At 45.5% G+C, this 15,000-nt stretch overlaps 1 protein-coding gene across 2 annotated transcripts in view; it reads right to left on the bottom strand.

Moving 5' to 3' along the window:
* The window catches only part of LOC149970076 (ELKS/Rab6-interacting/CAST family member 1-like), a 534,697-nt gene that overhangs the window by 396,608 nt on the left and 123,089 nt on the right, over positions 1 to 15,000 (bottom strand). For both annotated transcript variants that reach the window (XM_090228733.1, XM_090228734.1), the window contains exons 10-11: positions 12,196 to 12,363; positions 4,514 to 4,681 (exon numbers count right to left, since the gene is read on the bottom strand). In XM_090228733.1, the coding sequence (XP_090084859.1) occupies positions 4,514 to 4,681; positions 12,196 to 12,363 (336 nt within the window). The remainder of the gene's footprint in view (positions 1 to 4,513; positions 4,682 to 12,195; positions 12,364 to 15,000) is intronic.

Raw genomic sequence — 15,000 nt, 5'->3', positions numbered from 1 at the left:
CCTCTCTCCTCCTCAGCCATACTGAGACACAACCTCCCTCTCTCCTCCTCAGCCATACTGAGACACAACCTCCCTCTCCCTTCCTCAGCCATGTAATACTGCTGAGCCGGACTTTCTCTGTGAAACCTGACATGTACACACAAACACAAACCCTTTCTCCATCTCCTCATGGAGGCACTGGTCGGTCTCATGTTCTGCTGCAGGGTCACAGAAGAACCATTCTGGGTTGGTATTCTGGCTGGTTGATGGATGGTTGATCACAGAAGAACCATTCTGGGTTGGTATTCTGGCTGGTTGATGGATGGTTGATCACAGAAGAACCATTCTGGGTTGGTATTCTGGCTGGTTGATGACTAAGTGACGATGGTTGATCACAGAAGAACCATTCTGGGTTGGTATTCTGGCTGGTTGATGACTAAGTGACGATGGTTGATCACAGAAGAACCATTCTGGGTTGGTATTCTGGCTGGTTGATGGATGGTTGATCACAGAAGAACCATTCTGGGTTGGTATTCTGGCTGGTTGATGGATGGTTGATCACAGAAGAACCATTCTGGGTTGGTATTCTGGCTGGATTGATGACTAAGTGACGATGGTTGATCACAGAAGAACCATTCTGGGTTGGTATTCTGGCTGGTTGATGGATGGTTGATCACAGAAGAACCATTCTGGGTTGGTATTCTGGCTGGTTGATGGATGGTTGATCACAGAAGAACCATTCTGGGTTGGTATTCTGGCTGGTTGATGGATGGTTGATCACAGAAGAACCATTCTGGGTTGGTATTCTGGCTGGTTGATGACTAAGTTACGATGGTTGATCACAGAAGAACCATTCTGGGTTGGTATTCTGGCTGGTTGATGACTAAGTTACGATGGTTGATCACAGAAGAACCATTCTGGGTTGGTATTCTGGCTGGTTGATGGATGGTTGATCACAGAAGAACCATTCTGGGTTGGTATTCTGGCTGGTTGATGGATGGTTGATCACAGAAGAACCATTCTGGGTTGGTATTCTGGCTGGATTGATGACTAAGTGATGATGGTTGATTAGAGTGAACTCTGGAGTTATCAGACACAGGACATCTGAAATGTATTCTCCAGGACAATGGGGAGAAATCATTTTCCTCTGGTCTTTTTGACGCCTGGAGAAGGCTCAAACAACATGGTCTCATACTGCCATCTAGTGGCAGTCAGGAAAAGCAGGTCATGTGTAGCAATAGAGGTGAATCAATAGACTTGTGAATCATAAGTTGATATTCAATAGATTTGTGAATCAATAGAGTTGAGATTCAATACAGTTGTGAATCAATAGAGTTAAGATTCAATAGAGTTGTGAATAAATAGAGTTGAGATTCAATAGAGTTGTGAATCAATAGAGTTGTGAATCAATAGAGTTGTGAATCAATAGAGTTGTGAATCAATAGAGTTGTGAATCAATAGAGTTGTGATTCAATAGAGTTGTGAATAAATAGAGTTGAGATTCAATAGAGTTGTGATTCAATAGAGTTGTGATTCAATAGAGTTGTGAATAAATAGAGTTGAGATTCAATAGAGTTGTGAATCAATAGAGTTGTGAATCAATAGAGTTGTGAATCAATAGAGTTGTGATTCAATAGAGTTGTGAATAAATAGAGTTGAGATTCAATAGAGTTGTGAATCAATAGAGTTGTGATTCAATAGAGTTGTGAATAAATAGAGTTGAGATTCAATAGAGTTGTGAATCAATAGAGTTGAGATTCAATAGAGTTGTGAATCAATAGAGTTGAGATTCAATAGAGTTGTGAATCAATAGAGTTGTGAATCAATAGAGTTGTGATTCAATAGAGTTGTGAATCAACAGAAAAGATTCACTACGACAGCACATTCACTGCGTATCCTGAGTGAAACTCAGTTGTCTGTCCAATACAGTTATGCCAAGAGGTGATTCTCCTTCAGTCACACTCTTTGTACATCCTTGAAACTTCCATAAGAGGAACAAGTTGACCAACAAAACCATCCTCCCTTTTAGTCATCTCTGACATGCCTTCCTCTGGAGGACGTTGGCCTTTCGTTCCTTCACATCCAGCATGTCCCACTCCCCCTCCCCCCCCCCACACACACACACACACATATCAGACAAAATTATGAAAGAAAATAATTGTACTTTTGAATTCCGTAAAGTCAGTGTGGAAGAGGTGAACATATTATTGTTGTCTATCAACAATGACAAGCCACTGGGGGGTCTAACAATCTGGATGGAAAATTACTGAGGATACCAGCAGACGACATTGTCACTCCTATTTGCCACATCTTCAATTTAAGCGTCTTCAATTTAAGCGTGTGCCCTCAAGCCTGGAGGGAAGCTAAAGACATTCTGCTACCTAAGAATAGTAAAGCTCCCTTTACCACCTCAAATAGCCAACCAATCAGCCGGTTACAAACCCTGAGTAAAGTTCTGGAAAAAATTGTGTTTGACCAGATACAATGTGATTTACTGTTAACAAATTGACAACAGAATTTTAGCATGCTTATAAGGAAGGAGACTCAACAAGCACAGCACTTACACAAATGACTGATGATTAGCTGAGAGACATTGATGATAAAATTATTGTGGGGGCTGTCTTGTTAGACTTCAGTGCAGCTTTGGACATTATTGATCATAGTCTGCTACTGGAAAACCGTGTGTGTTATGGCTTTACACCCCCTGCTATGATGTGGATAAAGAGTTAGCTGTCTAACAGAACACAGAGGGTCTTTAATGGAAGCCTTTCAAATATAATCCAGTTAGAATCAGGAATTCCCCAGGGTAGCTGTTTAGGCCCATTGCTTTTTTAAATTTTTACTAACAACATGCCACTGGCTTTGAGCAAAGCCAAAGTTTCTATGTATGCGGATGACTCAACACCATACACGTCAGCTACTACAGTGACTGAAATGACTGCAACACTCAACAAAGAGCTGCAGTTATTTTCAGTGGCTTGCAAGGAATAAGTTAGCCCTAAATAATTCTAAAACTAAAAGCATTGTATTTGGAACAAAACACTCACTCAACCCTAAACCTCAACTAAATATTGTAATAAATAATGTGGAAATTGAGCATGTTGAGATGACTAAACTGCTTGGAGTTACCTTGGATTGTAAACTGTCATGGTCAAAACATATTGATGCAGTAGTAGCTAAGATGGGGAGAAGTCTGTCTATAATAAAGTGATGCTCTGCCTTCTTAACAACACTATCAACAAGGCAGGTCCTACAGGCCCTAGTTTCTACCTTCTTAACAACACTATCAACAAGGCAGGTCCTACAGGCCCTAGTCTCTACCTTCTTAACAACACTATCAACAAGGCAGGTCCTACAGGCCCTAGTTTCTACCTTCTTAACAACACTATCAACAAGGCAGGTCCTACAGGCCCTAGTTTCTACCTTCTAAACAACACTATCAACCAGGCAGGTCCTACAGGCCCTAGTTTCTACCTTCTTAACAACACTATCAACAAGGCAGGTCCTACAGGCCCTAGTTTCTACCTTCTTAACAACACTATCAACAAGGCAGGTCCTACAGGCCCTAGTTTCTACCTTCTTAACAACACTATCAACAAGGCAGGTCCTACAGGCCCTAGTTTCTACCTTCTTAACAACACTATCAACAAGGCAGGTCCTACAGGCCCTAGTTTCTACCTTCTTAACAACACTATCAACAAGGCAGGTCCTACAGGCCCTAGTTTCTACCTTCTTAACAACACTATCAACAAGGCAGGTCCTACAGGCCCTAGTTTTGTCGCACCTTGACTATTGTTCAGTCGTGTGGTCAGGTGGAACAAAAAACGACTTTTTTGCAAATGGCCCAGAACAGGGCAGCACGGCTGAACCTTGGATGTACACAGAGAGCTAATATTAATAATATGCATGTCAATCTCTCCTGGCTGAAAGTGGAGGAGGGATTGACTTCATCACTACTTTTATTTATGAGAGGTATTGACATGTTGAATGCACCAAGCTGTCTGTCTAAACTACTGGCACACAGCTCGGACACCCATACATACCCCACAAGACAAGCCACAAGAGGTCTCTTCACAGTCCCCAAGTCCAGACTATGGGAGTCGCACAGTACTACATAGAGCCATGACTACATGGAACTCTATTCCACAGTACTACATAGAGCCATGACTACATGGAACTCTATTCCACATCAGGTAACTGATGCAGCAGTAAAATTAGATTTAAAAAACAGATTAAAAAACACCTTATGGAACAGCGGGGACTGTGAAACAACACAAACATTGGCACAGACACACACACACACACACACACACACTATATATACACATGGATTTAGTACTGTATATATGTGGTAGTGGTGGAGTAGGGGCCTGAAGAAACACAGTGTGTTGTGAAATCTGTGAATGTATTGTAATGTATTACAGTTGTATAAACTGCCTTCATTTTGCTGGACCCCAGGAAGAGTAGCTGCTGCTTTGGCAGCATCTAATGGGGTTCCATAATAAATACACACAGCCTCCACCCCGCCCCATACCTTCTTCTGCAGGACGTTGACCTTGCGCTCCTTGACCTCCAGCATGTCCTTGAGGTCGTGTACCTCTCTGCTGAGCGTCCCCTTCTCCTCAGACGTCTCCTGGATCTGGTTCGACTTCTTATTCAGCTGGGAATCTTTCTCTTCCAGACGCAGACGCAGAGCATCCACCTGATGCGCACACGCACACATACATGCACGCACGCACACACACACACACACACAGACACAGACACAGACACACACACACAGTGTTAGATTAGAGATGGATCTGGTTAGACAATTTATTCAGCTGGGAATCTCTCTCTTCCCGACGAAGAGCATCCACCTGACACACACATAATCGACATTATCACAAATTAAATCAAAAGGCAAATCAATGTAATACTTACAGTCCAGTCAACTTGTAAATACACTGGAATAAGCATATCAGAATAGCTGATCTCGGATATCTTGTTATGATTTAACATATCAAACTGATCCTAAATCAGCACTTGTACAGTCGTGGCCAAAAGTTTTGAGAATGACACAAATATTAATTTCACAAAGTTTGCTGCTTCAGTGTCTTTAGATATTTTTGTCAGATGTTACTATGGAATACTGAAGTATAATTACAAGCATGTCATAAGTGTCAAAGGCTTTTATTGACAATTACATGAAGTTGATGCAAAGAGTCAATATTTGCAGTGTTGACCCTTCTTTTTCAAGGCCTCTGCAATCCATCCTGGCATGCTGTCAATTAACTTCTGGGCCACATCCTGACTGATGGCAGCCCATTCTTGCATAATCAATGCTTGGAGTTTGTCAGAATTTGTGGGGTTTTGTTTGTCCACCCGCCTCTTGAGGATTGACCACAAGTTCTCAATGGGATTAAGGTCTGGGGAGTTTCCTGGCCATGGACTCAAAATATCGATGTTTTGTTCCCCAACCCCACACGTGATTGGTCTCAGGATGCTTTACTGTTGGCATGACACAGGACTGATGGTAGCGCTCACCTTGTCTTCTCCAAACAAGTTTTTTTCCGGATGCCCCAAACAATCGGAAAGGGGATTCATCAGAGAAAATGACTTTACCCCAGTCCTCAGCAGTCCAATCCCTGTACCTTTTGCAGAATATCAGTCTGTCCCTGATGTTTTTCCTGGAGAGAAGTGGCTTCTTTGCTGCCCTTCTTGACACCAGGCCACCCTCCAAAAGTCTTTGCATCACTGTGCGTGCAGATGCACTCCCAGCTGCCTGCTGCCATTCCTGAGCAAGCTCTGTACTGATGGTGCCCCGATCCCGCAGCTGAATCAACTTTCTTGGGCGCCCTGAAGCCTTCTTCACAACAATTGAACAGCTCTCCTTGAAGTTCTTGATGATCCAATAAATGGTTGATTTAGGTGCAATCTCCTGGCAGCCATATCCTTGCCTGTGAAGCCCTTTTTATGCAAAGCAATGATGATGGCACGTGTTTCCTTGCAGGTAACCATGGTTGACAGAGGAAGAACAATGATTCCAAGCACCACCCTCCTTTTGAAGCTTCCAGTCTGTTATTCAAACTCAATCAGCATGACAGAGTGATCTCCAGCCTTGTCCTTGTCAACACTCACACCTGTGTTAACAAGAGAATCACTGACATGATGTCAGCTGGGACTTTTGTGGCAGGGCTGAAATCCAGTGGAAATGTTTTTGGGGGGATTCAGTCAATTTGCATGGCAAAGAGGGACTTGGCAATTAATTGCAATTCATCTGATCACTCTTCATAACATTCTGGAGTATATGCAAATTGCCATCTTACAAACTGAGGCAGCAGACTTTGTGAAAATTAATATTTGTGTCATTCTCAAAACTTTTGGCCACGACTGTAGTCCTACTCTGAGATGCTTAGTAACTACGGGTCCAGTTCAGCTGTAAACTGTAAACTATGACACAGTAGTGGCACCAAGAGACCATCTCCACAATAGCCCTGGTAGAGTTAACACTGAACAACACACCTCTGTCTGAATGATAGTAGAGCGCTGTCAGTAGAGTTAACACTGAACAACACACCTCTGTCTGAATGATAGTAGAGCCCTGTCAGTAGAGTTAACACTGAACATACCTCTGAATGATAGTAGAGCCCTGTCAGTAGAGTTAACACTGAACAACATACCTCTGTCTGAATGATAGTAGAGCCCTGTCAGTAGAGTTAACACTGAACAACATACCTCTGAATGATAGTAGAGCCCTGTCAGTAGAGTTAACACTGAACAACATACCTCTGAATGATAGTAGAGCCCTGTCAGTAGAGTTAACACTGAACAACATACCTCTATCTGAATGATAGTAGAGCCCTGTCAGTAGAGTTAACACTGAACAACACACCTCTGTCTGAATGATAGTAAAGCCCTGTCAGTAGAGTTAACACTGAACAACATACCTCTGAATGACAGTAGAGCCCTGTCAGTAGAGTTAACACTGAACAACATACCTCTATCTGAATGATAGTAGAGCCCTGTCAGTAGAGTTAACACTGAACAACATACCTCTGAATGATAGTAGAGCGCTGTCAGTAGAGTTAACACTGAACAACATACCTCTGAATGATAGAAGAGCCCTGTCAGTAGAGTTAACACTGAACAACATACCTCTGAATGACAGTAGAGCCCTGTCAGTAGAGTTAACACTGAACAACATACCTCTGAATGGCAGTAGAGCCCTGTCAGTAGAGTTAACACTGAACAACATACCTCTGAATGGCAGTAGAGCCCTGTCAGTAGAGTTAACACTGAACAACATACCTCTGAATGATAGTAGAGCGCTGTCAGTAGAGTTAACACTGAACAACATACCTCTGAATGATAGTAGAGCCCTGTCAGTAGAGTTAACACTGAACAACATACCTCTGAATGATAGTAGAGCGCTGTCAGTAGAGTTAACACTGAACAACATACCTCTGAATGGCAGTAGAGCCCTGTCAGTAGAGTTAACACTGAACAACATACCTCTGAATGGCAGTAGAGCCCTGTCAGTAGAGTTAACACTGAACAACATACCTCTGAATGATAGTAGAGCGCTGTCAGTAGAGTTAACACTGAACAACATACCTCTGAATGATAGTAGAGCCCTGTCAGTAGAGTTAACACTGAACAACATACCTCTGAATGATAGTAGAGCCCTGTCAGTAGAGTTAACACTGAACAACATACCTCTGAATGATAGTAGAGCCCTGTCAGTAGAGTTAACACTGAACAACACACCTCTGTCTGAATGATAGTAGAGCGCTGTCAGTAGAGTTAACACTGAACAACACACCTCTGTCTGAATGATAGTAGAGCCCTGTCAGTAGAGTTAACACTGAACAACATACCTCTGAATGATAGTAGAGCGCTGTCAGTAGAGTTAACACTGAACAACATACCTCTGATAGTAGAGCCCTGTCAGTAGAGTTAACACTGAACAACATACCTCTGAATGGCAGTAGAGCCCTGTCAGTAGAGTTAACACTGAACAACATACCTCTGAATGATAGTAGAGCCCTGTCAGTAGAGTTAACACTGAACAACATACCTCTGAATGATAGTAGAGCCCTGTCAGTAGAGTTAACACTGAACAACATACCTCTGAATGATAGTAGAGCGCTGTCAGTAGAGTTAACACTGAACAACACACCTCTGTCTGAATGATAGTAGAGCCCTGTCAGTAGAGTTAACACTGAACAACATACCTCTGAATGACAGTAGAGCCCTGTCAGTAGAGTTAACACTGAACAACATACCTCTGAATGATAGTAGAGCCCTGTCAGTAGAGTTAACACTGAACAACATACCTCTGAATGATAGTAGAGCGCTGTCAGTAGAGTTAACACTGAACAACACACCTCTGTCTGAATGATAGTAGAGCCCTGTCAGTAGAGTTAACACTGAACAACATACCTCTGAATGACAGTAGAGCCCTGTCAGTAGAGTTAACACTGAACAACATACCTCTGCCTGAATGATAGTAGAGCCCTGTCAGTAGAGTTAACACTGAACAACATACCTCTGAATGGCAGTAGTGTAACGATTTTCTGTATGAGAAGGAGAGTCGGACCAAAATGCAGCGTGTAGATTGCGATCCATGTTTTAATGAACAAACGTAAAACACAAATCAATACAAACACTACAAAATAAAGAACGTGATGAACGTAACGAAAACCTAAACAGCCCTATCTGGTGAAAACACATAGACAGGAACAATCACCCGCAAACACACAGTGAAACCCAGGCTACCTAAATATGGTTCCCAATCAGAGACAATGACGAACACCTGCCTCTGATTGAGAACCATATCAGGCCGAACATAGAACTAGACAAACTAGACATGTAACATAGAATGCCCACTCAGATCACACCCTGACCAACCACAACATAGAAATATACAAAGTAAACTATGGTCAGGGTGTGACAGTACCCCCCCCCCAAGGTGCGGACTCCGGCCGCAAAACCTGAACCTATAGGGGAGGGTCTGGGTGGGCATCTGTCCGCGGTGGCGGCTCTGGCGCTGGACGTGGACCCCACTCCATAATCGTTTTAGTCCACCTCCTTTGCGTCCCTAGATAGGTTACCCTCCTTAATGACCGCTCGGGACAGAGGGACAGCTCGGGACAGATGTAGCTCGGGACTGATGGGTAGCTCAGCACTGAGAGGAAGCTCAGCACTGAGAGGAAGCTCAGCACTGAGAGGAAGCCCAGGCAGGTAGTAGGATCTAGCAGATCCTGGCTGACTGGAGAATCTGGAAGAGTCTGGTCGACTGGCAGATCTGGAAGAGTCTGGTCGACTGGCAGATCTGGAAGAGTCTGGTCGACTGGCAGATCTGGAAGAGTCTGGTCGACTGGCAGATCTAGAAGAGTCTGGTCGACTGGCAGATCTAGAAGAGTCTGGTCGACTGGCAGATCTAGAAGAGTCTGGTCGACTGGCAGATCTGGAAGAGTCTGGTCGACTGGCAGATCTGGCAGATCTGGAAGAGTCTGGTCGACTGGCAGATCTGGAAGAGTCTGGTCGACTGGCAGATCTGGAAGAGTCTGGTCGACTGGCAGCTCTGGCTGCTCCATGCTGACTGGCTGCCCCATGCTGACTGGCAGCTCTGGCTGCTCCATGCTGACTGGCTGCTCCATGCTGACTGACAGCTCTGGCTGCTCCATGCTGACTGGCAGCTCTGGCTGCTCCATGCTGACTGGCAGCTCTGGCTGCTCCATGCTGACTGGCAGCTCTGGCTGCTCCATGCTGACTGGCTGCTCCATGCTGACTGGCTGCTCTGGCTGCTCCATGCTGACTGGCGGCCCTGGCTGCTCCATGCTGACTGGCGGCCCTGGCTGCTCCATGCTGACTGGCGGCCCTGGCTGCTCCATGCTGACTGGCGGCCCTGGCTGCTCCATGCTGACTGGCGGCCCTGGCTGCTCCATGCTAACTGGCAGCTCTGGCGGCTCCTTGCAGACTGGCAGCTCTGGCGGCTCCTTGCAGACTGGCAGCTTTGGCGGCATCCTGCAGACTGGCAGCTCTGGCGGCTCCTTGCAGACTGGCAGCTCCTTGCAGACTGGCAGCTCCTTGCAGACTGGCAGCTCTATGCAGACTGGCAGCTCCTTGCAGACTGGCAGCTCCTTGCAGACTGGCAGCTCCTTGCAGACTGGCAGCTCCTTGCAGACTGGCAGCTCTATGCAGACTGGCAGCTCCTTGCAGACTGGCAGCTCCTTGCAGACTGGCAGTTCCGAACAGGCGGGAGACTCCGGCAACGCTGTAGAGGCGGAAAGCTCTGACAGCGCTAAACATGCGGGAGACTCCGACAGCGCTGAAGAGGAGGAAGGCTCTGGCAGCGCTGGACAGGCGAGGCGCACTGTAGGCCTGATGCGTGGTGCTGGCACTGGTGGTACTGGGCCGAGGACACGCACAGGAAGCCTGGTGCGGGGAGCTGCTACCGGAGGGCTGGGGTGTGGAGGTGGTACTGGAAAAACCGGACCGTGCAGGCGCACTGGAGCTCTTGAGCACCGAGCCTGCCCAACCTTAGTCGCCCTGCCAGTGCGGCGAGGTGGAATAGCCCGCACTGGACTATGCAGGCGAACCGGAGACACCGAGCGCAAGGCTGGTGCCATGTAAACCGGCCCAAGGAGACGCACTGGGGACCAGCTGCGTAGAGCCGGCTTCATGGCATTAGGCTCGACGCTCAATCTAGCCCGGCAGACACGCGGAGCTGGAATATACCGCACCGGGCTATGCACCCGCACTGGAGACACCGTGCGCACCACTGCATAACACGGTGCCTGTCCGGTCTCTCTAGCCCCCCGGTAAGCACAGGGAGTCTGCCCAGGTCTCCTACCTGGCATAGCCATACTCCCTGTTAGCCCCCCCCCCAAGAAATTTTTGGGGCTGCCTCTCAGGCTTCCATCCGCGTCGCCGTGCTGCCTTCTCATACCAGCGCCTCTCTGCTTTCACCGCCTCCATTCTACGATAACCTTCCTCGCACTGCTCCAGCGAATCCCAGGCGGGCTCCGGCACTCTCCCTGGGTCGGCCGCCCACCTGTCGATCTCCTCCCAAGTAGTATACTCCATACTGTACTCCTCCTTGGGCTGTTCCTGTTGTTTCTTCTCCCGCTGCACCTTAGTGCGGCTACACTCCCCTGGTTTAGCCCAGGGTCCTCTCCCGTCGAGGATTTCCTCCCATGTCCAGAAATCCTTATTGCGTATCTCCTCGCGCTGCTCCTGCCTGTTGACACGCTGCTTGGTCCTTTTGTGGTGGGTGATTCTGTAACGATTTTCTGTATGAGAAGGAGAGTCGGACCAAAATGCAGCGTGTAGATTGCGATCCATGTTTTAATGAACAAACGTAAAACACGAATCAATGCAAACACTACAAAATAAAGAACGTGATGAACGTAACGAAAACCTAAACAGCCCTATCTGGTGAAAACACATAGACAGGAACAATCACCCGCAAACACACAGTGAAACCCAGGCTACCTAAATATGGTTCCCAATCAGAGACAATGACGAACACCTGCCTCTGATTGAGAACCATATCAGGCCGAACATAGAACTAGACAAACTAGACATGTAACATAGAATGCCCACTCAGATCACACCCTGACCAACCACAACATAGAAATATACAAAGTAAACTATGGTCAGGGTGTGACAAGTAGAGCCCAGTCAGTAGAGTTAACACTGAACAACATACCTCTGAATGATAGTAGAGCCCTGTCAGTAGAGTTAACACTGAACAACATACCTCTGAATGATAGTAGAGCCCTGTCAGTAGAGTTAACACTGAACAACATACCTCTGAATGATAGTAGAGCCCTGTCAGTAGAGTTAACACTGAACAACATACCTCTGAATGGCAGTAGAGCCCAGTCAGTAGAGTTAACACTGAACAACATACCTCTGAATGATAGTAGAGCCCTGTCAGTAGAGTTAACACTGAACAACATACCTCTGAATGATAGTAGAGCGCTGTCAGTAGAGTTAACACTGAACAACATACCTCTGTCTGAATGATAGTAGAGCCCTGTCAGTAGAGTTAACACTGAACAACATACCTCTGAATGATAGTAGAGCCCTGTCAGTAGAGTTAACACTGAACAACATACCTCTGAATGATAGTAGAGCCCTGTCAGTAGAGTTAACACTGAACAACACACCTCTGTCTGAATGATAGTAGAGCCCTGTCAGTAGAGTTAACACTGAACAACACACCTCTGTCTGAATGATAGTAGAGCGCTGTTCCTTAGCGGTCAGTGACTCCTTGAGGACCTCGATGTGCTGTTTGCTGTCTGAGAACTGGTTGGTGAGAGTCTCCAGCTTGGTCCTCATCCCCATCAGCTCTGTCTCCTTCCTGCTGAGGTCCTGCTTTACCTGGTCAATCTGAGCACAGAGATAGAATCAATCAGCCCTCTAGGTTAGTATTGAGTATCTTCAGTCATACATGATCAGCCCTATAGGTTAGTATTGAGTATCTTCATTCATACACGATCAGCCCTCTAGGTTAGCATTGAGTATCTCCATTCATACATGATCAGCCCTATAGGTTAGTATTGAGTATCTTCAGTCATACATGATCAGCCCTCTAGGTTAGTATTGAGTATCTCCATTCATACATGATCAGCCCTATAGGTTAGTATTGAGTATCTTCAGTCATACATGATCAGCCCTCTAGGTTAGTATTGAGTATCTTCAGTCATACATGATCAGCCCTCTAGGTTACTATTGAGTATCTTCAGTCATACATGATCAGCCCTCTAGGTTAGTATTGAGTATCTTCAGTCATACATGATCAGCCCTCTAGGTTAGTATTGAGTATCTCCATTCATACATGATCAGCCCTTTGGTTAGTATTGAGTATCTTCAGTCATACATGATCAGCCCTCTAGGTTACTATTGAGTATCTTCAGTCATACATGATCAGCCCTCTAGGTTAGCATTGAGTATCTTCAGTCATACATGATCAGCCCTCTAGGTTAGTATTGAGTATCTTCAGTCATACATGATCAGCCCTCTAGGTTAGTATTGAGTATCTTCAGTCATACATGATCAGCCCTCTAGGTTAGTATTGAGTATCTTCATTCATACATGATCAGCCCTCTAGGTTAGTATTGAGTATCTCCATTCATACATGATCAGCCCTCTAGGTTAGCATTGAGTATCTTCAGTCATACATGATCAGCCCTCTAGGTTAGTATTGAGTATCTTCATTCATACATGATCAGCCCTCTAGGTTAGTATTGAGTATCTCCATTCATACATGATCAGCCCTTTGGTTAGTATTGAGTATCTTCATTCATACATGATCAGCCCTCTAGGTTAGTATTGAGTATCTCCATTCATACATGATCAGCCCTTTGGTTAGTATTGAGTATCTCCATTCATACATGATCAGCCCTCTAGGTTAGCATTGAGTATCTTCATTCATACATGATCAGCCCTCTAGGTTAGTATTGAGTCTGTCTGTCATAGGATATTGTATCATCTATAACTGGGAATGTATTAGGGGGTTTGATAATATCTCCCCACTGTAGCTGATGGGGTTAGTTAATATCTCTCCACTGTAGCTGATGGGGTTAGTTAATACCTCCCCACTGTAGCTGATGGGGTTAGTTAATATCTCCCCACTGTAGCTGATGGGGTTAGTTAATATCTCCCCACTGTAGCTGATGGGGTTAGTTAATACCTCCCCACTGTAGCTGATGGGGTTAGTTAATACCTCCCCACTGTAGCTGATGGGGTTAGTTAATACCTCCCCACTGTAGCTGATGGGGTTAGTTAATACCTCCCCACTATAGCTGATGGGGTTAGTTAATATCTCCCCACTGTAGCTGATGGGGTTAGTTAATATCTCTCCACTGTAGCTGATGGGGTTAGTTAATACCTCCCCACTGTAGCTGATGGGGTTAGTTAATACCTCCCCACTGTAGCTGATGGGGTTAGTTAATACCTCCCCACTATAGCTGATGGGGTTAGTTAATATCTCCCCACTGTAGCTGATGGGGTTAGTTAATATCTCTCCACTGTAGCTGATGGGGTTAGTTAATATCTCTCCACTGTAGCTGATGGGGTTAGTTAATATCTCCCCACTGTAGCTGATGGGGTTAGTTAATACCTCCCCACTGTAGCTGATGGGGTTAGTTAATACCTCCCCACTGTAGCTGATGGGGTTAGTTAATATCTCTCCACTGTAGCTGATGGGGTTAGTTATTACCTCCCCACTGTAGCTGATGGGGTTAGTTAATACCTCCCCACTGTAGCTGATGGGGTTAGTTAATATCTCCCCACTGTAGCTGATGGGGTTAGTTAATATCTCCCCACTGTAGCTGATGGGGTTAGTTATTACCTCTCCACTGTAGCTGATGGGGTTAGTTAATACCTCTCCACTGTAGCTGATGGGGTTAGTTAATATCTCCCCACTATAGCTGATGGGGTTAGTTAATATCTCCCCACTGTAGCTGATGGGGTTTGATAATATCTCCCCACTATAGCTGATGGGGTTAGTTAATATCTCCCCACTGTAGCTGATGGGGTTTGATAATATCTCCCCACTGTAGCTGATGGGGTTAGTTAATACCTCCCCACTATAGCTGATGGGGTTAGTTAATACCTCCCCACTGTAGCTGATGGGGTTAGTTAATATCTCTCCACTGTAGCTGATGGGGTTAGTTATTACCTCCCCACTGTAGCTGATGGGGTTAGTTAATATCTCTCCACTGTAGCTGATGGGGTTAGTTAATATCTCTCCACTGTAGCTGATGGGGTTAGTTAATATCTCCCCACTGTAGCTGATGGGGTTAGTTAATATCTCCCCACTATAGCTGATGGGGTTAGTTAATACCTCCCCACTGTAGCTGATGGGGTTAGTTATTACCTCCCCACTGTAGCTGATGGGGTTAGTTAATATCTCTCCACTGTAGCTGATGGGGTTAGTTAATATCTCCCCACTGTAGCTGATGGGGTTAGTTAATACCTCCCCACTATAGCTGATGGGGTTAGTTAATACCTCCCCACTGTAGC

Source organism: Oncorhynchus mykiss, unplaced genomic scaffold (assembly GCF_057628025.1).
Source record: "Oncorhynchus mykiss isolate SJ-2025 unplaced genomic scaffold, ASM5762802v1 scaffold96, whole genome shotgun sequence".
NCBI lineage: Eukaryota > Metazoa > Chordata > Actinopteri > Salmoniformes > Salmonidae > Oncorhynchus > Oncorhynchus mykiss.
This window is presented reverse-complemented; position numbering and strand designations above follow the sequence as displayed.